The 25,642-nt window shown below is 40.7% G+C and overlaps 1 protein-coding gene across 2 annotated transcripts in view; it reads left to right on the top strand.

Moving 5' to 3' along the window:
* The window catches only part of LOC149443794 (ciliary microtubule associated protein 1A-like), a 29,098-nt gene extending 11,014 nt beyond the window's left edge, over positions 1 to 18,084 (top strand). For both annotated transcript variants that reach the window (XM_089655326.1, XM_089655325.1), the window contains 6 exons: positions 6,705 to 6,864; positions 11,264 to 11,467; positions 11,562 to 11,663; positions 15,239 to 15,360; positions 15,468 to 15,608; positions 17,847 to 18,084. In XM_089655326.1, coding sequence (XP_089511452.1) covers positions 6,756 to 6,864; positions 11,264 to 11,467; positions 11,562 to 11,663; positions 15,239 to 15,360; positions 15,468 to 15,608; positions 17,847 to 17,939 — 771 coding nt within the window. In that variant the 5' untranslated portion in view covers positions 6,705 to 6,755 and the 3' untranslated portion in view covers positions 17,940 to 18,084. The remainder of the gene's footprint in view (positions 1 to 6,704; positions 6,865 to 11,263; positions 11,468 to 11,561; positions 11,664 to 15,238; positions 15,361 to 15,467; positions 15,609 to 17,846) is intronic.
* The last annotated feature ends 7,558 nt before the right edge of the window (positions 18,085 to 25,642 follow it).

Here is a 25,642-nt window from a genome sequence, read left to right as displayed (position 1 = left end):
CATGTTTTGCTTGGAGATCAAATATTTATTTTACTCACTGAACTGCAACTCAATTTATAACATTTGTATCATGTGTTTTTTCTGGATTTTTGGTTTATATTCTGTCTCTATCATTTAAAATATACCTATGATAAAAAGTAAGTGGGCAAACTTACAAAATCTGCAGGGGATCAAATCATTATTTCCCCCACTGTATATGCATCAACCTTTTGCAAGATATTTTTTACAGTGTAACCATCCCTTCCTAAACTTTGATACATGCTTATAGACCACATTCCACTTTTTATCAAAGCGTGGTGTTCGTCATTGACTGCTTCTGCAATATGAGTGCAAAGAGATTTTGAGCTGCACAGTGTGGCATCAAAATGATTAAATGAAACACCTACTTACTTTAAAGGTTAAATTCACCTTTTCCAGAAAATGGCCTATGCAGACAAGGGCTCCAGTAAACATTAGAAAAATGCACAGCTGTGTAAAATGTTCATTAATTTTATTGTCATACTGTACCTGTAGGCCATTTGGGTCCCCCCAGAAGCCTGGCCTAAAAACTTCCAGTTAGCAACCCCCATGCATTGGTTTGTTGCTAAGCTGGGAAAACCGTTGGACACTCACAGCCAGCATAACAGAAGCCAACCAACAACCAACGGTTTTCCTGTCCTAGAAACAAGTCAGGGCATCAGGACACGCACGATTTTTTGGGATCTTCTGGAGCCTCTTGACTGCATCTGATATTTTCTGGAAAAGGTGAACTTAGCCTTGAAGTCTGCTCTACATGGGTACTTGTTAAATCTTTCTTATATAACTCCCACTACATTGATTATCCTTTATAACCTTTTCAGATATGTATGTACTTCTTATATTGCCCTTTTCTACATTTTTATGTGAGGATTGATGTCTGAACCTTACTTGAGTCCTGTATTTCCCATCTGGCAAAGTGGTGGTAGTGGTAGCTGTATTATTAAATGCTTGGTCTATATATGTATTGCTTTATTATGACATACTAATCACATTTTGGGGTCTTTATCTTTTTTTCTGGCCCTATTTGCTATAACAGCAATTCACTGTTGTTTGACAATCAGTGGACAGGGACGGCACAGCGTGTTTGATTTATGTTGTGCTCTTGGTTACCATGACATCAGTATTCTCTGGCTATTGTGGGCAGTGAATTTTCCTGTATTGCTCTGACATCACTTCTGGTTTGGCCAGTCACTATGCCAATGGAGTTAACAATGATGATGTGCACAAAATCGCTCTAATGGTTGGTGTTTATACATCTGCTGCTTTCTAATACACTTACTAATATACTGATGTCTCCATGTACAGTATGCGATGATGTATTGACGTGTTAAGCTCTGATATAACATCATTACAGTTGTAATTCTCCTCATTGCTGCATCAGATCACTATATTGATTGTTATTTCATACATCTTTAGCTTTCTAATCTACGTACTGTGATTTATTATGCTCTGGAGTAACATCATTATTTGATGCTGTTGCTATTGGTTACTGTTGTCTGACCTGAACTTTTCACTGTTAAAGCCGAACTAAACTCATTGATTTAACTGCTTCCCAGACCAGTTACACTCAAGGCATGCCATGAATGATAACTGTCACAGCTGCTTGTGCACCCAACTAAACTGTCAAGCTATCAAATGGCTGGTGTCATAACTGATGACATGCGCAGCACCATGGCAACTGCAGATCAAACAGAGGCTAAGATGGCAGCTTCACTGGCTGTAAAGGATGAGGTAGTTTAATTCCACTTTAGTGCTGATGATAATGTTAAATTGAGTGATCTGGCCTAGCCTTAGAAAAGTTACTGAGCTAAAAAGATCGCAAGTACCTGTGTTCAGATCAATTCCCGTATCCTATGCTTAGGAACTATATAAGGCCTCAACTACTATATAATTGTGGGGTTAAAGAGCTGAACTATACTCACTTTGAACCCAGCAAAGCGCCATCCTTGGAACTGCTGAAATCTTCGAGCGGCCGGCTTCCAAGTGTCAATCGCCAGCTGCTGTAATTGGCTGGGCAGAGATGACGTCACTCCCAGACGTGCGCAGGAAATCCTAGATTGTAAGCTCTATCGGGCAGGGCCCTCTGTTTCCTCTTGTACCAAATTGTATTGTAACTGTAACATCTACCTTCATTTTGTAAAGCACTGCACAAACTGTTGGCACAATATAAATCCTGTATAATTCTGGATCATCACATTTTTGCAGTGAGCTGCACTTGCACAGCTTACTGTACAGTGGCAGACAGGCAGGTAAGAAGCAATAATGCAGAAGAGACAAAGTACATCTCTTCTACATTAAAAATCCTGCCTATCTGTCAATTTTCAAATCCCAGCCTAAGGCTCCATTCACATCTGGGTGTTTTGTATCGTGGGCAAAATCACCGCGATTCTGCCCACGGTCACAAAATGCTGTGTAAAAATTTTCAATGGGATCTAAAATGCGCTGTGTTTCTGCTGGAGCTTCTTTGGGGGTGACAAACTTTGCACAATTCTGTTTGCACATCTGCAGCACAATTTATCGCGTTACAATCACGGCAGAATTGCAGTTTTTAGGTATCATTGCAAATGAATATGGTGCAATTTGTCATTTTTGCACAGCGGTTTGGGATCACAGACAGAATCGAAGCAATTCTGCCCACAATGCCAAATGCCTAAAGTTCCACTTTAAATAGAGACTTTTAGGAAAGGGGGAAGGATAGAGACCCTGACATTTGACAGAAGATGGGGCCTAAAGTGTATGTGAAGCAAACATATTTTCTTTAAACTTTGGATAGAGTAGGAAAGCCAACCATGGCACCACCTGCCTGGAGTTTGCATGTTCTCCCTGTGCCTGCGTGGGTTTCCTCCGGGTACTCCAGTTTCCTCCCACACTCCAAAAACATGCTGATAGGTTAATTGGAACCTGTCTAAATTGGCCCTAGTATGTGCAGTATATGTATGTATGAATGTGAGTTAGGGACCTTAAATTGTACATACCTTGAGGGTTAGGGACTGATGTGAATGTAAATAATAAAAGCATTAATACCTCTGCCAATTCCTTTTTTTTTTTTGCTTTCTATATAGCACTGGGGATATTTTCTTTCACTTTCTGTCTACAAAAGTGATGGGAATTTCCCTCTTGGACAGTTGTCATCATGAAAGGTGTCCGCATTGGAAGATTTCTTGCTTTGGGGTCAAATGTAATATTTTGAATTCCCCTCGATTTCCTTTTCTGTAACAATAGTCAAAAGTGCAAACAAAGTGATGATTCTCCCCACTGGGGACACATACAGTAGACAGAGAGTGTAATCCTTACCCACTCTATCCAAAAAAGCTGTCATTTAAAACCTATGTGACATACTGACTGACAATTAATTCATAACACCTGCAATCCTAGCAGTAAACATTTACAGTAAAGATGAGATACATTATGTTTTAAGTACTTTATTCATGACCATTGATTGCATCATTAGCTACAAAGTTTATAGCTAATATGCAGTTACACTAATCCAATGTAAAAACATTGTTCACCTATCAATTGCTGCCACTGATGTGTGACAGATCTTGGATTAAAAACAATTGTCACTTTCTCTAAAACTCCTTTCACACAGGAATCTCCATTTAATCTCAGCAGGGAATACATAGACACATCCCCTGCTGAGTTGGATCAGAACAGAGACAGATGTCACATACACTTTATTGCCAAAAGTATTGGGACACCCCTCCAAATCATTGGTTTCAGGTGTTTCAATCACCTCCATGGCCACAGGTGTATAAAATCAAGCACGTAGGCATGCAGACTGATTCTACAAATATTTGTGAAAGAATGGGTCGCTCTCAGGAGCTCAGTGAATTCAAGCTTGGTACCGTGATAGGTTGCCACCTGTGCAATAAGTCCATCCGTGAAATTTCCTTGCTACTAAATATTCCACAGTCAACTGTTGGTGGTATTATAACAAAGTGGAAGCAACTGGTACCAACAGCAACTCAGCCACAAAGTGGTAGGTCATGTAAAAGGACAGAGCGGGGTCATCGCATGCTGAAGTGCACAGTGTGCAGAAGTTGGCAGCTGTCTGCAGAGTCAATAGCTAAAGACCTCCAAACGTCATGTGGCCTTCAGATTAGCACAACAACAGTGTGTAGAGAGCTTCAGGGAATGGGTTTCCATGGCCGAGCAGCTGCATCCAAGCCTTACATCACCAAGAGCAATGCAAAGAGTCAAATGCAGTGGTATGAAGCATGCCACCACTGGACTCTAAAACAGTAGAGATGTGTTCTCTGGAATGATGAATCATGCTTCTCTGTCTGAATCCGATGGATGTGTCTGGGTTTGGTGGTTGCCAGGAGAACTGTACTTGCCTGACTGCATTGTGCCAAGTGTAAAGTTTGGTGAAGGGGGATTATGGTGTGGGGTTGTTTTTCAAGGGTTGGGCTTGGCACGCTAGTTCCAGTCAAGAGAACTCTTAAGGCATCAGCACCAGTGCAAAAAGCAAGGTCCATAAAGACATGGATGATAAAGTTTGGGGTGGAGGAATTGACTGGCCTGCAGAGTTCTGACCTCAACCCGATAGATCACCTTTGGGATGAATTAGAGTGGAGACTTCGAGCTAGGCCTTCTCGTCCAACATCAGTGCCTGACCTCAAAAATGTACTTCTAGAAGAATGGTCAAACTTTCCCATAGACACACTCCTAAACCTTGTGAACAGCCTTCCCAGACGGGTTGATGCTGTTATAGCTGCAAAGAGTGGGCCAACTCAATATTGAACCCTACGGACTAAGATTGGGATGCCATTAAAGTTCATGTGTATGTAAAGACAGGTGTCCCAATACTTTTGGCAATATAGTGTATGTGGCATCCATGCCCATTTTGATTTGGTTTTAGCTACATCTTGCAATGGCAGAAAAATGGATCCATGTAATACCTATGGGCAGCAGATGTAAGTGGATGTGTGCTCGTTTAAACCTGTTTATATTCATTCATCCATTATTACAGTCCATTTTTGATCCATCGAATTGCAGGTCAAAAACAGACTGATGGATTGTCCATGTAAAATGGGCCTTTGTGTGAACATACCCACATTATGTAACTAGTCTTGGTTATCACAAATGGGGACATATTTTAACCCTGTCATGAGGCAAAGCATTGCTAAACAGGAGCAGTAAGATGCATCATGAGGCAGATTGTTTACAGGGTTATAGCCTGAGTCATAATTTTCTCCTTTGGCTGCTCTGAAGTTTGCACTTGCAATTGTGCTAAACCTGACCCTGACCACTTCTTAATTATTGACCACTGTTTAGAGTGGAAATTTGTCTAAGCCTAGGTTCACACATATGCAAGTTGGGAAATACATGCCAATCGCATGTGTTTCCCAACCTGCAGGCAAAACACACTGCTATTTTGCAGATTCATGTTGGTGCCTATAATTCTCTATGGCACCCCCTTCCATCCTGAAATGCATCTTTTTCCCCTGCATTTCCTGCAGGTACAGTAGCCAATTCAAATGAATTCAAATGAATGCAACCATGGCACGCAGGACCCACAGAAGTGTGAGCCTAGCCTTATCATCAGCAATAAATCTGTCTTTGAAATGTGCAAACTGTTGCACTTGCCCAGGAATATAGACACACAAGTTGGTAAACCAGTTGCAGAGATTTTGTGAATGAGAGACATCCTGGATGTTCAACTTATCAACATGCTAATTTTCTTTTTAAATATCCTCCAAAGAATTAGAATTTATTTGAATCACTTATGTAAACTCACCAACCACCTATTGAATTGCTTGGTAAAACAAATTGCTAATCAGCCCATCACATGGCAACAAGTCAATGCATCTAGACATGGTGAAGATGACTTGCTGAAGTTCAAACCGAGCATCAGAATGGGGAAGAAAGGGGATTTAAGAGACTTTGAACATGGCACGGATATAGGTGCCAGATGTGCTGGTCTAAATATTTCAAAAACTGCTGATCTACTGGGATTTTCACGCACAACCATCTCTAAAGTTTACAGAGAATGGTCCGAAAAAGAGAAAGTATCCAGTGAATGACAGTTGTGTGGATGAAAATGCCTTGTTGATGTCAGAGGTCACAGTAGAATGGATAGCCTGGTTGATACGGCATTCAGATGGCAGGGTCAAAATTTGGCATAAACAACATAAAAGCATGAATTCATCCTGCCTTGTACCAACAGTTCAGGCTGGTGGTGGTGGTGTAATGGTGTGGGGGACATGTTCCTGGCACAATTTTGGGCTCTTAGTACCAATTGCGCATTGATTAAATGCCACGGCCTCCCTGAATATTGTTGCTCACCATGTCCATCCCTGCATGACTACAGTGTACCCATCTTCTGGTTACCTCCAGCAAGATAATGCCCCATGTCACAAAGCTCAAATCATCTCAAACTGGTTTCTTGAAAATTACAGAGTTCACTGTGCTCCAATGGCCTCCACAGTCACCAGATCTCAATCCAATAGAGTACCTTTGGGATGTGGTGGAATAGGAGATTCGCATCATGGATGTGTATCTGACAAATCTGCAGAAACTGTGTGATGCTATTGTGTCAATATGAACCAAAATCTCTGAGGAATGTTTCCAACACCTTGTTGAATCTATGCCAGGAAGAATTAAGGCAGTTCTGAAGACAAAAGGTGAGTGTTTCTGTCCACTGTAGTATAGTTGATCAATAATTTTTTTTTATTCCCCTTTAGACATACAACATCTTGGTATATGGTTTCTGACATCCCGAACATAAGCTCACTATGACAGCTGAAGTTTATGTTGGAACCTGGAGGCCCCACAGACCCCGAGGGCCAATTGCAGCTCTGTACAACAGCCCAGGACCTAAATATGCTCTGCCAGGGAACACAGGTAAATGCTACAGCTTTACAGGATTAGTCAAGCCTTGTTAATTTAAAAATGTGTATGTGTCTTTTATGTCTCTTTTTGCATTCACTTGTACTGACTAGGACAGACAATTAAGAATCTTTAGACCTGTTGCAAACTGAATATATGCTGAAAAAAAGCATAAGACCCAGAAATATAAGTAGCTAGAGTTATATGCAAATATGCTATTTTCCTTTAGCATGTGGACTTGGCCCCATCACCTTGATACTCTCAAGCTTACCTATCCCCAGCCTTATGAAGCTGATCTCAGGGCAGAGATAAAAACATATAAAGAATAAGCCTGAGTTTATTGTGTATATACAGAATCACAAATATACAGGTGAAACTCGAAAAATTAGAATATCGTGCAAAAGTTCATTTATTTCAGTAATGCAACTTAAAAGGTGAAACTAATATATGAGATAGACTCATTACATGCAAAGCAAGATAGTTCAAGCCGTGATTTGTCATAATTGTGATGATTATGGCTTACAGTTCATGAAAACCCCAAATCCACAATCTCAGAAAATTTGAATATTGTGAAAAGGTGCAATGTTCTAGGCTCAAAGTGTCCCACTCTAATCAGATAATTAAGCCATAACACCTGCAAAGGGTTCCTGAGCCTCTCAGTCTGGTTCAGTAGGAATCACAATTATGGGAAAGACTGTTGACCTGCCAGTTGTGCAGAAAACCATCTTTGACACCCTCCATAAGGAGGGAAAGCCTCAAAAGGTAATTGCAAAAGAAGTTGGATGTTTCCAAAGTGCTGTATCAAAGCACATTAATAGAAAGTTATGTGGAAGGGAAAAGTGTGGAAGAAAAAGGTGCACAAGCAGCAGCGATGACCGCAGCCTGGAGAGGATTGTCAGAAAAAGGCCATTCAAAAGTGTTGGGGACTTTCACAAGGAGTGGACTGAGGCTGGAGTCAGTGCATCAGGAGCCACCACACACAGACGGATCCTGGACATGGGCTTCAAATGTCGTATTCCTCTTGTCAAGCGCTCCTGAACAACAAAAATTGTCAGAAGCGTCTTACCTGGGCAAAAGAAAAACAGACCTGGTCTGTTGCTCAGTGGTCCAAAGTCCTCTTTTCTGATGAGAGCAACTTTTGCATCTCATTTGGAAACCAAGGACCCAGAGTATGGAGGAAGAATGGAGAGGCACACACTGCAAGATGCTTGAAGTCCAGTGTGAAGTTTCCACAGTCTGTGGTGATTTGGGGAGCCATGTCATCTGCTGGTGTTGGTCCACTGTGCTTCATTAAGTCCAGGGTCAACGCAGCCATCTACCAGGAGATTTTGGAGCACTTCATGCTTCCTTCCGCAGACAAGCTTTATGGGGATGCTGACTTCATTTTCCAGCAGGACTTGGCACCTGCCCACACTGCCAAAAGCAACAAAACCTGGTTCAATGGCTGTGGGATTACTGTGCTTGATTGGCCAGCAAACTCGCCTGACCTGAACCCCATAGAGAATCTATGGGGCATTGCCAAGAGAAAGATGAGAGACATGAGACTGAACAATGCAGAAGAGCTGAAGGCCGCTATTGAAGCATCCTGGTCTTCCGTAACACCTCAGCAGTGCCACAGGCTGATAGCTTCCATGTCACGCCGCATTGAGGCAGTAATTGCTGCAAAAGGGGCCCAAACCAAGTACTGAGTACATATGCATGCCTATATTTTTCAGAGGTCCAATATTGTTCTATGTACAATCCTTGTTTTATTGATTGCATATAATATTCTAATTTTCTGAGATTGTGGATTTGGTGTTTTCATGAGCTATAAGCCATAATCATCACAATTATGACAAATCACGGCTTGAACTATCTTGCTTTGCATGTAATGAGTCTATCTCATATATTAGTTTCACCTTTTAAGTTGCATTACTGAAATAAATGAACTTTTGCAAAATCTTTTAATTTTTCGAGTTTCAACTGTATATAGAAACAAAGAAAAGTGACGGCAGCAAAAGACTGAGTGGTCCATCGAGCCTGCTTTTGTGGGCGGTGTTGTTTTTTTTTGGGTGGAGTTTGGAGTGGTTCATTGAGTCTGCTCTTTTTTTGAGGGGGGTTTGTTTTTTATATTTTGTTTTGTTTTTTTTGGTGGAGTTTTTTTTTTTTTTTTTGTATAGTATATATCTATGCGTGTCCCACGAATGTTTGAAGCTATTTACTGTTGACTGCCTCACTACCTCTGCTGGAAGTTTATTCCAAGCATCAACTACTCTTTCAGTAAAATAGTACTTTCTGAGATTGGTTCTGAACTTTCCTCCAGTTAGTTTAAGGCAATATATAGAAAGGCAGCATTAAACTGGAAAAATATATAACATTCATAAAAATGAACATTAGGACTACAAGCACCAAAGTTTGCACAAAAGGGTGAACAGGTGCCTCTACCACAATTTATACCATGTGTCTTACCAGATATAAATAAACAACTCCTAATCACAGGTCATCAGATCATGCTCAATATACAGAGGCCTCAGGGTCCTCTCTCATCTACCTTTCAATCAAGTTGTAGACAGAGTAAGCGTTCCCATCTCAAAGTGCGAAACTGTAAACAAAGATGATCTGCAAAGATAAATGTAACAAAGAAACTTGCATAGTGTAACTCATAACCGTGTATTCAAACAATATAGTAAAAATGTACATTCAAGATCTCCAAAAACAGTACCGTTCTTAACCACTTCAAGACCGGACACTTTTACCCCCTTCCTGACCAGGGCAATTTTCAGCTTTCAGCGCTATCACGCTTTGAATGACAATTACGCGGTCATGCAATGCTGTACCCAAATGAATTTTTTACCATTTTTTTGAAACAGATAAAGCTTTATTTTGGTGGTATTTATTCACCGCTGGGATTTTTATTTTTTTTGCTATGTAAATGAAAATGTCCAAAAATTTTGAAAAAAAGTGTTTTTTTTATAAAATTTTGCAAATAAATAATATTTCATCATAAATCTTTACCAAAATTTATTCTGTTATCTTTTTAGTAAAAAAAAAAATCCAAATTAGTTTATAACAAAATAATAATTTTTAAACATTTTTTTTTACATTTTTATTTTATTTTTTTATATTATTATTTTTTATTTTTTTTTACATACTGTCACCCTAGCAGTACAGTGTCACCATGGTACTACTTGTGGGGGGTGATGAAGATTTTTTTTTTTTTTTTTACACATTGCTTTTACACGCATATAGGATGTAAAAGCAATCATTTCTCTTTCTCTCTGTGTGCATTCATGCACTCATTGAGAAGTACTGACTGAGCTGTGATTGGTCACAGCTTGTCACATGGTACAAGCCTGTTGTGAATAGGCTTGTACCATGTGACCTCTGTGATCATTCACAGATTTCACACGTAGTAAGCAATGATGTCACAAGTGACATCTTGCTTACTACTTTGCATGTGATCACTGATTGGCCAATCAGTGATCACATGATCGGGACCTCGTACAGAGGTCCCGTCCGACGATCGGTGTTTCACTGTGTCCAGAGGACACAGCGGGCACCGGATCGCGGTGCTGCGCGCTCCCAGGGAGCGCGCACAAGCAGGGTGCGGGGAGGCCGTTTATAGACGGCCACCCGACCCTGCAGTGCCACCGTCCGGCCGTTTATATGCAACGGCCGGTCGGGAAGTGGTTAATGTATTGACATCATTCCTACTGGCTCCACCCAATGCTTTTTGGCTAGTGGGACATCAGTTCTTTAGCAAAGAAATGTCTGTCAACGCTGGTCCTAACCCAGTTAGGCTTCTATTTAAAAATCCTTAAAGTGGAACTACACTGCATCTGATCACCACAAACCAAAAATGCTATTTAATTCATTTTTAACATTCAAAGCAAACTCACCCATCCATGTCTGATCATTTCTGATCATGACCATCTTAAGTAAGGGCAGATGGTTCATGTTGCATTTACTTTACTTTGCTGGAATCCATATGCCCTTAGCTCAGGTGTGCAGTTAGGAGTGCGTGCTTAGCTGAGAAAACCCATCCTCCCCTCCTGAAGAGTCTTGGAATGTATGACATCATTTGCCTAGGCCTGGAAACCATAAAGTTACTGAAGAAAAAAAATTTAAACCAGTAAATATGATATACTTTCATATCTATTTACTAGTGCTAGCAGCATAATGATTAAAAATGGTCCATGTGGATTTAGAAAGTGAAGTTCTGCTTTAAAGTGTATCTAAACTTAAAAACAAAAATGTAATATGATATAATTTTAATATAGTATACTATATACTGTATTATGTAATAAAATGTGTGATTTCAAGGAGAACTTGTGCCCATAGTTTTGTGCTTTTGAGAATAAATGATGTTACCATGATTATGATGTGTATATTTGCCCTAAAACTACTTTCAGTTACAGAATGGATCTCTTTGCAGGTTACAACCAGCATGATCCTAGTAAATACAGAGCACCTTCATATAGCTTTGGCATTCGTCGCTTCAAGTTTGTTGATGATTGCTCCCCAGGACCAGGGTATCTGGTGCCAGCCAATATCACCATGAGGGGCAAAGATGGCACACCAGCATATTCACTCTATGGAAGACCCAAGGATCTAAATACTTTCACAACTCCAGGACCAGGTAAAAATAAGTTCTGTGCATGAAAAAAAATCAGTTTGTGATATAGAGCTTTTATAAATCCTCCAAATTATCCCTTGTGTGTGTCTTTTAACAGGTAAATACTCTCCTGAGCATGCTGGGAAATCTGCTTATCGGTCAGCTCCAATATATTCACTAGGGGCAAGAACAAAGACCTTTAGCAATGACCAAACACCTGGTAAGTACTAAATGTGTGACATTTAATATCCCAACTTGCCAGATAAATGTCCTTTACATGACAATAGCAAAAGTTTGCCTGTTGGAATACTGGAGGTATTGGGGTAGCAAAATATCTCAAACATTTCATAATGAAAACTATTGTAAGACAACTATGATGAAAACACTATTTGAACAAAGCAGTCAATGGCCATTCATCCTTCCTGGGATATATGCATAATCGGAAAATTGCAAATTACATATTTATTTATTTCAGGTACTTATATAGCACTGTCAATTTATGCAGCGCTTTACATATATGTTGTACATTCACATCAGTCCCTAACCCTCAAGGGGCGTACAATCTAAGGTCCCTAACTTACATTCATACTTTCACCAGAGTACCCGGAGGAAACCCACGCAGGCAAAGGGAGAACATGCAAACTCCAGGCAGGAGGTGCCGTGGCTGGGATTCGAACCAACTACCCTAGTACTGCCAGGCGGAAGTGCTAACCATTTCCTTATTAATGTTGGCCTCACAAATGTTTAGGAATGCCTCCAAGCCTTGATTAAAGGGCTATACGAGGACAAGGTCTGATTACCTTAAATAACATAGGAATGTAACTATTTGGACAAGCCAGACCACTGCTCTCCTATTTTGTTTGCATGGTGGGTGGATTGTCAATTGCTTACACCAGGGGCGGACTGACAACTCATGGGGCCCCGGGCAATAGGGGATCATGGGGCCCCTGTGTCTTTGCCCACACTCAAAGCACACCCAAAAAAGCCTATAAAAAGGTAACAGGGGCATTTCATGGGGCCCCCTACTGACCCCGGGCCATCGGGCAGTGCACGAGTGCTCAAATGATCAGTCCGCCCCTGGCTTACACACAAGTCCAGTATATAATAGACAGCTAGACTGGAAATATTTGTCTCATCTCAGAGCTGCAATAAGCAAATGTCTGGGGTCACCTGTGCGCCACGCCATATAATGGAGGGACCCGTGGCGGAAACAGCATCTTTAGTTAAGTATTCTTGTTATATTTTCTTTTTCTTTATTTGTATCTTTCTTTACTTGTAATAAATGTTATACTTACAAGTATTTGTGTGATCTCTATTTGGACATATCGAATACAACCCCAAAACCCCAACAAAACAGTGCAACAATAAAAACTTGACAAAGGTTTTAACTGTTCCCCACTTTACTTTTAGCTACAGTTCCACATTAAAAGATGTAACTGAATACCTCTCAACTTTCCCTGATTCCACAAGAATGTCGCAGGGTTTTAACAAAATCCTGGAGTCCCATAGATCTGTTCGGGCTGTGTCTCAGAGCCTAGTGCCAAAACACTTGTTACGCCACTAACATACACCACAGCACTGTCGAAGATCATCCTCTCCAACCCCCCTCTTGCTCTCAGACAGCAGCGGTGAGGTCCTTATGGTGAAGGGGGGGTACGGCTGACATGTAAATATTGTGAAAGAGTGAGGGAAGGGATGGAGACATGGAGTGCAGGTATATTGTCATGAGATTGCAGCAGAAGCTTTGTTGAAATACCAGCCAGTGTCAATCCATCAAGAAAGAACCTCCTCCAACAAGTAAATACGGACGGGCAATTGTGTTGTGACCATGTCAGTTTTAACCCAGTGTGTACAGGAGGTAAGTGTGTCCATGGAGGGGGTAAGTGTGTGCGGGGGTTGGGGGAGGGGTGCAGTGTATACAGAGGAGGAGGCAGTGTGTACAGTCTGTATTGCCATAGTGTGTTAAGCTAACTGCAGGTCTATATCACTCTAAATTGGCCCTGATTCACAAGTTTTAAAGTTGGAAGGTATGTAACTGACAGATGGGAACAGTCAAAATGTATTCTTCAGATTCAGCGATAGAACCTTTAAGCTGACATTCAGTGTAGTAGCCAATAGTAGCCAGTGCTTCTGCAGAAATTATTGTTATCTTATGGGTTGTGTGCTAAGTGGCTGCTCAACTGCATACTGACTATAGGGGCTCACTTGTATGGCACCGCTGGCGCTCACAGAATGCTTTGAATTTTTACAAAGAGTACAATACATTCTGTGAATGGACAGGGTGGAGGAGGGCCAGTGATGTCACAATCTCCAGTTCTTGGAGATTGTGGTCAGCATGCAGTGGGGCAGCTGTGGTCAGTTTGCAATTGGTCAGCCACTCAGCACAGGACCAGGAAGATTGAGGTGATCACCGCAGTAGAACCAAATGCCACTGTAATTGTCAACTTCCACAGTGATCCATCAAGTATACAATATACATACTTACATTAGTCCAAGTTGGATCAATGTAACTATGCAATTAATTTCACACCTGGAGCTTAGCTTAAATTTGGCTCTTAACTGCTATACTCATCATTAGATTCAGTCAGTCTTACAGGAAATCTTGTTATATTCAATACAGCAAGAACAGCCTCCACAATATGATGCAGCAGTTGTATTCCTGGCACATGTTCAACCTGAGAATGTCTGAAGTACCTTCTTAGCAGCTAATATTGGATTAGCCTATGTGCTGCTACCCATATGTTCAGCCCTTGGAGGGTAACTTTATATTTTTTAAATAAAAAAAAATGCTCTCTAGTGCTTATGGCCTAGCACAATGGCATAAGGGCTGGTATTTCCAAGACAAGTTAGCATTGTACATGCAGTCCCAACCATGCTGATACCAGTCGGCATGCCTTCAGCATTGGGGTGGTCATAGGAAATGTCCCCCATATAAGAGATACCAACCAAAGCACTGATGTCCAGTTCTGAGGGGTAGTGGGCTCTTCTGGGCTTATGTGCAACCCTGCATAAGGTCCTTTAGGAACGCAACCCACCAACCAGTGTATGTAGGTATGAAATATTTAAAAATAAAAATGCTAGTAAAATTAACGTGCAGGGAATCTATTAACATCTCAATTAGTCCTGCATAGGGTTTCCTCCTCATTCATCCCTGTTGGGATCCAATCCTGCTAAGAAGTGAAGAGGAGCACAGGCACAAATGGTTTTAGGTACAAAGGGAACTCTGGGTGTTCTCTGAAGGTACCCTGTAACATCACTGAAGCTAACACCAATTGGTATACCAAAAAATATGGTATATAAACCAGTTCACTAGAAGGGGGATGGCAACCTGCTTGTGAGGGAGCAATTCCAGGAAAACAGGTGAGTATTTCTTCACCGAGTATGGAAAATTCTAGAGTAGGTGATCACCAAGTATAGCAATCCTGTGTCTAGGGAGTTTTACATGTGTCTAGGGAGTCACAGAGACTGCACAGTCATGGTCCCATAGTTAAATGCTTGCACCCCTTCAGATGAACCTCTCACTTTAGAACTACTTGCCTTTTAATGAGTCACTGGAGACAAAACCTAGAATCTAGTGGGCAGCTTGGTGGTCAAGGAACCCACCCACTCTTTCCTTGGCCAAACTCTAGAATCCTCAAGTTACAGGTATCCTGCATCCAGGTCAAGGCTTTCTTCTGCTGAAACCCTTTTATCAGACCAGAAGCCCCAACCCAGGCTGCAAGTACTTGCTGTCTCAGACTTTACCAGTGTTTTCTGGGACTGTTTGTCACATAGGTGTTACCTTATATATTATAGGTCCAGCAGCATATACGCTTCCTTCTGTGCTTGGGCCAAACCTTGTTAACAAATCGTCTGCACCAAACTACTCTATGACTGGACGAAACAAGATCGGAAGCTTCCATGAAGATCTGCAGAAAGTAGGTGGTCAAGTTGTTTGTCTGTAGTAATGTATCGTATCTGCAAGCTACATTTTTATTGACTTCTCTATATACTATAAATATCTATGTAACCTCTCCAATCTCAGACACCAGGACCTGGAACCTACCGCGTTATTGAACCATCAACATATAAATATAAACCTCCACAGTACAGTATGACTGTTAGAAACTCCCTGCCTGGGGACACCACACAAAAACCGGGTCCAGGAGCCTATAGTCCTGAAAGGGTAAGATTCTTAATGATACTGAGATTACCCAATACACCACAATTGAATTAAATATCAGCAGTACATCCAAGAAAAAAAGTGTAAATCTAAGTGTGTCCTTAGAATGAGTAATGCTGTGAAACAGTAAACAAAAGTGTAATGTGAAAGTGAGGCTTAGGCGTATATTGAATGCTGTCGTTCAGTGCATTGCTGTGTTCTATTTAAGCTTTTGCTGCCAGAGCCTTTTTTGTTTTTTGTGCACATTAAAAAAAACTTTTTTTAGGCCTACAGATTAGTTTAAACCCCCCAAAAATTATATATTTTCCTAAAGCAGAGACCCTGGACCATAAAATGGTGGTAGTTCAATTTTTTTATGTCATACAATATTAGCCCAACTGTTTATCAAACTGAAATTTTCAGATAAAAATACACTAAATTTTAGGGCACACAAATGCAAAATATTACCCATTTTTATTAAAATATAAAAAATTAGGTTACACCAAAGTAAATAGATACAAAACATGTCAAGTCTTAAAGGATAAGTTCACTTTTGTATTAAAAAAAAAAAAAAAATAATGCACATTTTTGGCAGATAAAAATGTATATTTATTACTTTTTTTCCTAGAAGCCTGCAGGGCATTGCACTCGCAATCAGCATGGTTGCTATTTCAGGTTCATGCAGACTTTCCATACAGCTATCTGTCTGTACCTCCCATATAGGCAGACAGTTACTAAAGAGCAGGAAGAATTAATAAACTATGAGGTCACTCACTAGTGCCCTCGCAGTTCATTGAGGACTACAAACCATCTGCCGGGGTGATGGACTGGACTTCATTCATTCACAGAACTCTGTGAATGAATGTGGCTATGTGGGTGGAGCCCTATACTGCCACATTGTTCTTAAATTATGACAGTGGGTGCAGGGAGAGGATCCCCCCACTGTCACAATGAGGGATTGGGGATGGGCTGTTGATTTAGTAATGTGTAACACCCTGAAGACGTGTTGTAACATGTTACTAGAATTTAACTTAGCCTTTAAAGTGTTACTAAACCCACAACAGTAAAATAAGTCTGTATATGCAGTAAAGCATGTTTGCTATACTCACTGTGAAACATAAGGGGTTAATCCTCTGCATTGTGTAACAAAAGGCTGTTTGATCCTTTCTTCTCTGTTCCTCCCCTTTTTCAAGTGACCACCTCTTATCTGTAGACTGAACCGTAGGCATGCATATGCTCAGTTTTGTGTGTATTGCTGGAGAGGTTTCTTTTTTTCTTGGGTGAGTGCATGTGATCAGCACAGGGCCAATCAGCGCTGTCCGGACAGAGGTCAGGGAATTTCCATCCTCCTAGAGCAGAATAAAAACTCTTCCTACAAGTTTTAGCTAGTGGTGGGCTGGACACAGAAGTCACAAGACTGCAGGTATTTAGCAGTTTAAATTTACTAAAATAATTGTACTTCCATGTTCTATGTACCATGGGAGACCAGATATAGTGAATGCAGGGTCCTGGGTTTAGTAACACTTTAAAACTGTGCACACTTGTGAAACACTGACACACTTTCGTGCCCAAAACTTTCAATAGAAAAAGATTTAAAAGCCCCTAGAGGTCAACAGTTTAGAGGTAACCATGAATAATGGCCCTATACTTATTGCTTTTGGTGGAGAGAGAGAGAGAGTGTGTGTGTGTGTGTGTGTGGGGGGGGGGGGGGTAACTTTACATCTTTACATTTTTTTTTTTGCTTTTTTTTTCCCCCTCTTAACTTTATTTTTTATTACACAGTAGACCAAAAGTCATCTATGTGATGTTGTTTTGTTATGGCAGGTTATCTTTATTTAGACATCAGGTGTCCCTGTTCAGTGTCTGGGAGAAGTGACAGCTCAACCCAGAAGTGACTTAATGCATGTCAATACCATGTTAATTCTGGTTAGGGGAGATCAACAAACAGATGTTTACTGGTCTATCTTCTCTCTACCCAGCGGAGCCTGGGAAACATGGCGGGGGGAAAACATTACTGGGGATCTGTAGAAGCAAAAAGGCAGCCGTACCATCAGGGTTTCTAGGAATTGATATTTTGTCTGGTATATCTGCAGTGGAATATAAAATATACAAAAGTGACAACTTTCAAGAGCGTGTACTAAACTTTAGCAGAGTACTGCAGATGAAAACTGAAGGAGGTACCATATTCAACATAACACGTATAAACTTGTTGGGTTTTAAAAGTAGATGTTAAGTGTGCTTCATGTTTGTCTTTCTCCCCAGGTAGTCTTGTCTCGACGTCAAGCCCCTCAGTTTTCCTTTGGAATCAGACATTCTGAGTATGTTGCTCCATTGATTGTGGATGTAGTACACTAACCAACAAAGTCTACCAGCATGGAGCCACCTTCAGAAACTGTCAAAATTGCCAGATGAAGAACAGAATAGTAATTCAAAGCTATGTTTTACTAGTAAGAATTAAAACTGAACAACTAAAATATATTGATTCATTTTGGGGAAACAATCCTATTTTTCTTTAAATTTTTTTTCCCAAAAAAAGTTTTTATTGAACGTTGAAAGGTATGTCAAATCATATACAGATACGGATCACAGTCCGCGCATAGACATAGCATATATTCTCCCGTATCGCAGACGGGTCATATGTTGTAGGTTTAAAGTGTGATTCGTCTCCAGACAAAATAGCACATAAAGCAAATGAATATTACATACCAGCCGATATAATGATTATATTAGGTAAGAGAAATAAGTATAATGGCCAATGATCCAATGAGTAGGGAGTTCTCAGGGAAAGGGACCGTGTAGTGTAGGGCAAGAATATCATCTGAAGGCGTATATGCCATGTGTTTCCGTATCTGGAAAATGTAGGTTACTTAAAAAAAAAAAAATAGTCACACCTGTATACGAATAGATGCTCTATTCCGTTAGGAAAATATGATTAGCAAGGGCGTGTCAAAGTTGTGAGATAAAGATAAGTCAGAAAGGAAAAAAGAGAACCGACTGAAGAAAGATGTGTAAGGTGACGTCTTAGGGGAGGGGAGGGGGAGAGAGAGAGGAAAAAAAAAGGGGGGGGGGTAATTGATTATGTAATTGCAGCTAAACCAGTCACATCATTATGTATTAGCCGGACTAAAAGAAACTGTTCATCTAGCATAAGATGCAATCCGCGTAGGTACATTAATGGGGTAACTCCTGAGGTAAAAGCTCTGAGGGTAATCCAAGCTACCGAGTCTCAGCTCATTCAAACAAATATCAAAAAAAGTCTACAGTGAGCAGGGTGTTCCATATTACAACCCAGCATCTAATATTTCAGTTAGTGGGTGTGGATTTCCCATGCATTAATAGGTGATAAGTAGTGGTAGTTTTAAAATGATTCCAACAAGCCCATGTCTTCCTGAATCTCTAGGGGTGTTCCTTCACCACAGAAATCAATTCCTCCATCTCCGCAATCCTGGTGACCCTAAGAAATCACTCTCGAACAGTGGGAAAATATTCTGAGCGCCAGTGGACCGGAATACACTGTTTTGCCGCATTTATCATGTGCAAAGCAAGTGACTTACGATAGGTCCTAAAAGGAAGTGAGGAGTGGTGGAGTAAGAATTGTGCGGGGGGAAAGGTCTACAGTATATGTAGTTACCTGTGTGATTTTTCTTTTAATTTTAACTACCTTGTGTCAAGTGGAATCCCAGAATCAAATGTATAAAGTCATACAGTGCCAGTTAAAATGTATTATTTGACAAATAGAAAGGTTAAAGAAGTATAGCCAAAGCTATTTTGGTTATACTCCTATGCATCACAGGAGTGAAGTTAGTTCTGCACTCCTGTGACCTGTTTTCAGCCTAGAGCGGACTGAACCCCACTGTCAGCTGATGTCACAGAGACAGTCCAGGCTCTGAAAAGATCCCTGGATCTGCCCGGAAGCTGGTTCAGCCTCTCAGCGAGCCGAAGCCAGCAGCTTCCCTCCCCTCCAAAGCTCAGAGCTCCAGTTAGCTAGTTAGCAGGATAGGGAAGGAGGGGGGGCAGAGCAGAGAGCTGAAGACTGACAGTCCCTGGCTCTCTGCTCACAGAATGCTGACAACTTGAGAACTGAGAAATCAGAGTTTTTTGATCACTCAGTTCTCAGTGCAGAGCCGGCAGGCGACAGTTGTAGCATCCACAGCTGCAGTGTCTACCTAGGTGAGTATCATTTTTGTTTCTAAATCTTGAACTTCTCTTTTAAGAATTTCTGGTAACATACAATGAATATAAAAAGTCTACACACCCGTTAAAATGTCAGGTTTCTGTGGTGTAAAAAAATTAGTCAAAGATAAATAATTTCAGAACTTTTTCCACCTTTAATGTAACCTATAAACTGTACAACTCAGATGAACAAACTGAAATCTTTTAGGTGGAGGGAAAAAAACCCCTAAAATAATATGGTTGCATAAGTGTGCACACCCTTAAGCTAATACGTTGTTGAAGCACCCCATATTCCCCCATGTTTTTTGGAGACTTCAGATGTGTTTTTGCAAAATTTATCCGGGTTTGGATGCTTTTCTTTGTAAGAAAAGGCTTCCGTCTTGCCACTCTACCCAACAGCCCAGACATATGAAGACTACGGGAGATTGTTGTCACATGTACCACACAGACAGTACTTGCCAAATATTCCTGCAGCTCCTTTAATGTTGCTGTAGGCCTCTTGGCAGCCTCCCAGACCAGTTTTCTTCTCGTCTTTTCATGAATTTTAGAGGGACGTCCAGTTCTTGGTAATGGCGCTGCTTTCTCCACGTGATGACTGTCTTCACTGTGTTCCATGGTATATCTAATGCCTTGTAAATTCTTTTGTATCCTTCTCCTGACTGATACCCTTTACCTTTTAACTGATACCCCTCTGGTGCTTTGGAAGCGCTCTGCGGAAAATGTCAAGACTCAGGAAAGACCTACTAGAATAGCTGAACTTTATTTGGGGTTAATCAAATGCACTTTAAATGATGGCAGGTGTGTACTGACTACTATTTAACATGATTTTGAATGTGGTTTCTTAATTCTGAACACAGCTACATCCCCAGTTATAAGAGGGTGTGCACACTTATGCAACCACAGTATTTTAGTTGTTTATGTTTACTCCCGCCCCCAAAAAAAAAAGATTTCAGTTTGTTTTTCAGTTGAGTTGTACAATTTATAGGTTACATTAAATGTGGAAAAAGTTCTTAAATTATTTATCTTTGTCTCATTTTTTGACATCACAGAAACCTGACATTTTAACAGGGGTGTGTAGACTTTTTTTATCCACTGTATATAATCCATAGTGCAGTCTATGTCAAATTTGTTTTTACATTTCTGTAGCCATCAGTCCCACTTTTATATAATTTTAACCAAGCAATATCTAATATCACCAGTCTGTTCTGAGGACCACAAAGCCATCAACACATGCCAGTTCAACACAAACTTATTACCAAGTCAGCCTTGCATACTACACAGGAATGTATACACCCTAACCTCCAATAAAAGTACATTTTCATGAAAATGTCAACACAGACATCACTGCAGTATGTACAGTAAATTATACTTGAGCCGTTTTCTTTGGCTATTTAATTCCTGTCATATAAAACTGGAATCGATAGGGCTAAAAGTGAAAATTATAATAAGTGATACTCGTGCGCTGCTATACAATAATAAACAGTATTGCTGCTACGTGAACAAATCAAAAATGGAGATGGCTGCAACCACTCACCAAGTGTACTTTCACTCAAAAGAAATAATACATTTAAATGTGGTGTGCTAGCACCTCAAAATACATTACAAACCCATAAAAAAAACAATAAACATAAGTCCACAACTATAATCTGTGAAAAATAGTGATCCAGTCCCAAATTTGTCCTAATACAGTGCTTTATAAAGTGCCTGGCATCTGCTTCAAACAAAAATGACTCCAAACGTGCAATATAATTACAAAAAGCTAATAAAATTCTGTAGTGCAACACAGTTTTGGTAGAAAACAATAAATAAGATAATTGTGTGTACTCACAATAACCAAATCTCAATGTGCGCCACACCAAGTGTTTCAGTGTTTGGAAACAACAATCCTTCATAAACCCAACAATGCTCACGGTGTGTAGATATCCGAGGGCAGCCAGTAGTAGGCTGATGAAGCATTCACCATCCCAGTGGAGATTTTTGCAGTCCGGTCTCTTAAAGGGACAGTACATAGGAAGTAGCTACTAAAGGACAGGGGCGGATGAGCAGAAAATGACCAACCTAAAAAGTGTGTGTGACCTATGTTAATCAATTCAATACCAGGCAATTTTACACCTTCCTGCCCAGGCCATTTTTCAGGTTTCAGAGCTCTCACACTTTGAATGACAATTGCGCAGTCATACAACACTGTACCCAAACTAAAATTTTATCATTTTCTTCACACAACTAGAGCTTTCTTTTGGTGGTATTTAATCATCGCCAGGGTTTTTATTTTTTGCTAAATTAACAACAAAATCAACAATTTTGAACAAAAAACATGTTTTTCTTTGTTTCTGTTATAAAAGTTTGCAAATAAATATTTTTGTTGTATTCTACTACATGTCTTTGGTGAAAATAACCCAAATTAGGATGTATTTTTTAGTTTGTAGGAAAGTTATAGAGTTCACAAACTATGGTATAGATCTGAATATTGATCAATCCTGAAGTACTGACAGCCAATCTAATTTCTTGAGGTCCAAGAATGTCAGAACAGTACAGATATCCCCCAAATGACCCCTTTTTGCAGAGTAGACAGTCCGACGTATTTCATAAGAGGCATTGCAAGTTTTTTGAAGTTGTATTTTTTTTGTCATAATTTTTCAGAAAATGAAAAAAAAAAAAATTATTTTCACTATTTTGTTTTTTACATACTGTCACCAGTGCAGTACAGCGTCATCATATAACTGGCATGGCGGTGATCAGGGACACTGACGTGACAGTGTGAAAAAAAAATATATGTATATTTTTTTTCATTATTTTAATTTTTTTATTACATTTTTTTTCTTTTTTTTAAGATTTTTTTTCATATTTCACTATGTCCAAAGTAGTACAATGTTACCATAGTAACATTGTACTACTTTGGGGAAGTGATCAGTATTTTTTTTTTTTTTTTTACACAATTTGCTTATAGCAAAGAATTATTTTGCTATAAGCAAGCATTTACCTGAATGACATCGATTCATTCAGGGTTTTTTTTTTTTGTGCTTAGCTGTGATTTGGCCACAGCTAATCACATTACATGTGCATGTGATTAGCTGTGACCATTCACAGCTAGACACTAGTATACAATGGATGGCATGAATGAAGCCATCCATTGTATACAGCTGTCATGTGACCTGCTGTGATTGGTCACAGCAGGTCACATGGTACCAGCAATGGGGTTGATACTTAGATCTGTCATCGGCTGTGTTCGAGGTACACGGCCGGTGACAGATTGCGTCGCTGCACGGCTCTGCAAGCGCGCGAACTGCGCATGTGCGAGAGTACCCCAAATGGCAGCCTCCCGGAAAGCTAGTGCATTTTTCCGGCCGCCATACGGCTATTGGCCGGGCGTCAAATGGTTAATATAGTTGAGTGCATACCACACGTATTGGTGATGGGAAGTACCACAGATAACTAGGTCTGATTATAAAGTGAGCAGGGAGAGTATCCACAAGGGAAGCATTTTTGTTTGAAGTGGATGTCAGGCACTTTTTAAAGCACCGTATTAAGACATTTAATTTGGGACTGGATCACTATTTTTCACAGATTATAGTTGTAGACCTATGTTTATTGTTTTTATAGGTTTTGAGGAGTTAGCGCACCACATTTAAACTTATTAGGACTAAAAGTGAATTTTAAAAAAGTACAGAAAGGATATGTGTTTTTATGGGGTCAATACACTTCTCCTGCAGCTGGACTTTTTAGAAGAGAAATTGTGTACATAGACTTGGAAATGAACACTTTCTTTAATACAGGTGGTGTGTTGACTGGCATAAATGCTCGTCAGCAGCTGGTTGGGGCAGGCACAGCTCAAGATGACAAAAGGAACGCTTTCTGGTGTGTAGAAGCTACTAGTCCATAATCCAGGCAATCTACACGATTAAACTAGGGTTTCGGCACCACCCACCTACTCTCAAAAGCATTTAGTACTGGAAAGCATGGAGGAAGGAATCTAACAAGCCAATTCAATGTTACTAATCAATTTTGAGTGTATTACTAGATATAGATTTGTATAGCGAGCGCTTACTGTGATCAAAAATCAAATGCAAGGACACTAGACTTAATAACGCATTTATGAGAATTTAATGTCTTTATTTTGTAAGCTATATTAATATTTGATCACGATTAGCGCTGCACCTTTTTCTCTATTTGTAATTTTGAGTGTATTGATATCTATATGATTTAAGGGTCCATACACACTGGCTTAAAAAAACCGCCAATGCTCTTGGCAGAGAAGAAAAAAAAAAAAAAAAGCAAATTTTGAGCATTTTTGTGCTAGTGTTTAGCATTTTTTTCTGCAAGAAAACTGCTCTCAAAAACACAAAATAGAAGGTTTTTTTTCTGCCTCTAAATGCTTGGCTTAAAATATGCCTCTAAAAACGACCTAATGTGCAAGGACACATAAGATAACATTATTTGCTTCTATAGGCAAAACGCTAAACTCCTCTAGGAGCAGCGTTTTTTTTCAAGCAATTGTGCATGGACACTAAACCTGTCAAGTTACATGAAAGACAAAGATGTGCTTACCACACCAAGCATACCTGTGTGTCGGGTCCTTGTGGCCTTAGTGCATTGGAATGCTATTCAGAATGAATGGCAGTTCTATATATTGACACAGGAATGCACGCAATCACATTACAATCACAAATCTTTTTTAGGGCAAAATTTGACACATCTGGCCCATTTCCATGATCCCCTACAGTCCGGCTTCCGCCCCCTACACTCCACCGAAACTGCCTTACTTAAACTCTCCAATGACCTGCTAACCGCCAAAGCTAATGGCCACTATTCAGTGCTCCTACTCCTTGACCTCTCTGCGGCCTTCGACACAGTCGACCACCTCCTCCTCCTCAAAAAACTACACTCCCTTGGCCTCAGAGATTCTGCTCTCTCCTGGCTCTCATCCTACCTGTCACAACGCTCTTTCAGCGTTACCTATAGTGCTACCACCTCCCCCTCACTCCCCCTCTCTGTTGGGGTCCCTCAAGGCTCCGTCCTCGGGCCCCTTCTCTTCTCCATCTACACCTCCTCCCTTGGCAAACTCATACACTCTCATGGCTTCAACTACCACCAATATGCAGACGACACACAAATCTATCTCTCAACCCCCCACCTCACCCCCTCAGTCTCCGCCCGAATCACACACCTACTGAGCGACATATCAGACTGGATGTCGCTCCACTTCCTTAAACTGAACCTCTCCAAAACTGAGATTATTGTCTTCCCCCCCAGCCCGCACACCACCCCCCATTGACTTTTCCATCACATCCAACAACGCCACCATCAAACCCGCCCCGCAGGCCAGAGTACTTGGTGTCATTCTGGACTCCAACCTATCCTTCCAGCCCCAAGTCCAATCTTTAACAAGCTCGTGCAGAACTCCACCTCCGCAACATCACCAAAATACGCACGTTCCTAACCCCAGAAACCACTAAACAGCTCATCCACTCCCTCATCATATCACGACTCGACTACTGCAACTCCCTCCTCACTGGCCTGCCTCGCCGCTGGCTATCCCCGCTTCAGTCGATCCTGAATACGGCTGCCAGACTCATTCACCTTTCCAACCGCTCCATTTCCGCCACCCCCCTCTGCCAATCCCTCTACTGGCTCTTGATTGTGCAACGGATCAAATTCAAAATCCTAACACTGACGTACAAAGCTGTCCACCATACTGCCCTGAACTACATCACTGACCTAATATCCAAGTACTGCCCAGCATGCACACTCCGCTCCTCACAAGACCTCCTTCTCTCTAGTTCCCTGGTCCCCTCCTCCCATGCCCGCCTCCAGGACGTCACCCATCCTCTGGAACTCCCTGCCCCAATCCATCATTTTATCACCTACTCTCCTCTCGACGCACCCTG

The sequence above is a fragment of the Staurois parvus genome, unplaced genomic scaffold (assembly GCF_062004578.1).
Source record: "Staurois parvus isolate SC_StPar_1 unplaced genomic scaffold, SC_StPar_1.0 ptg000832l, whole genome shotgun sequence".
Taxonomy (NCBI): Eukaryota; Metazoa; Chordata; class Amphibia; order Anura; family Ranidae; genus Staurois; species Staurois parvus.
Note: the sequence above shows the minus strand (reverse complement) of the source record. Positions and strands in the feature narration are given on the sequence as shown.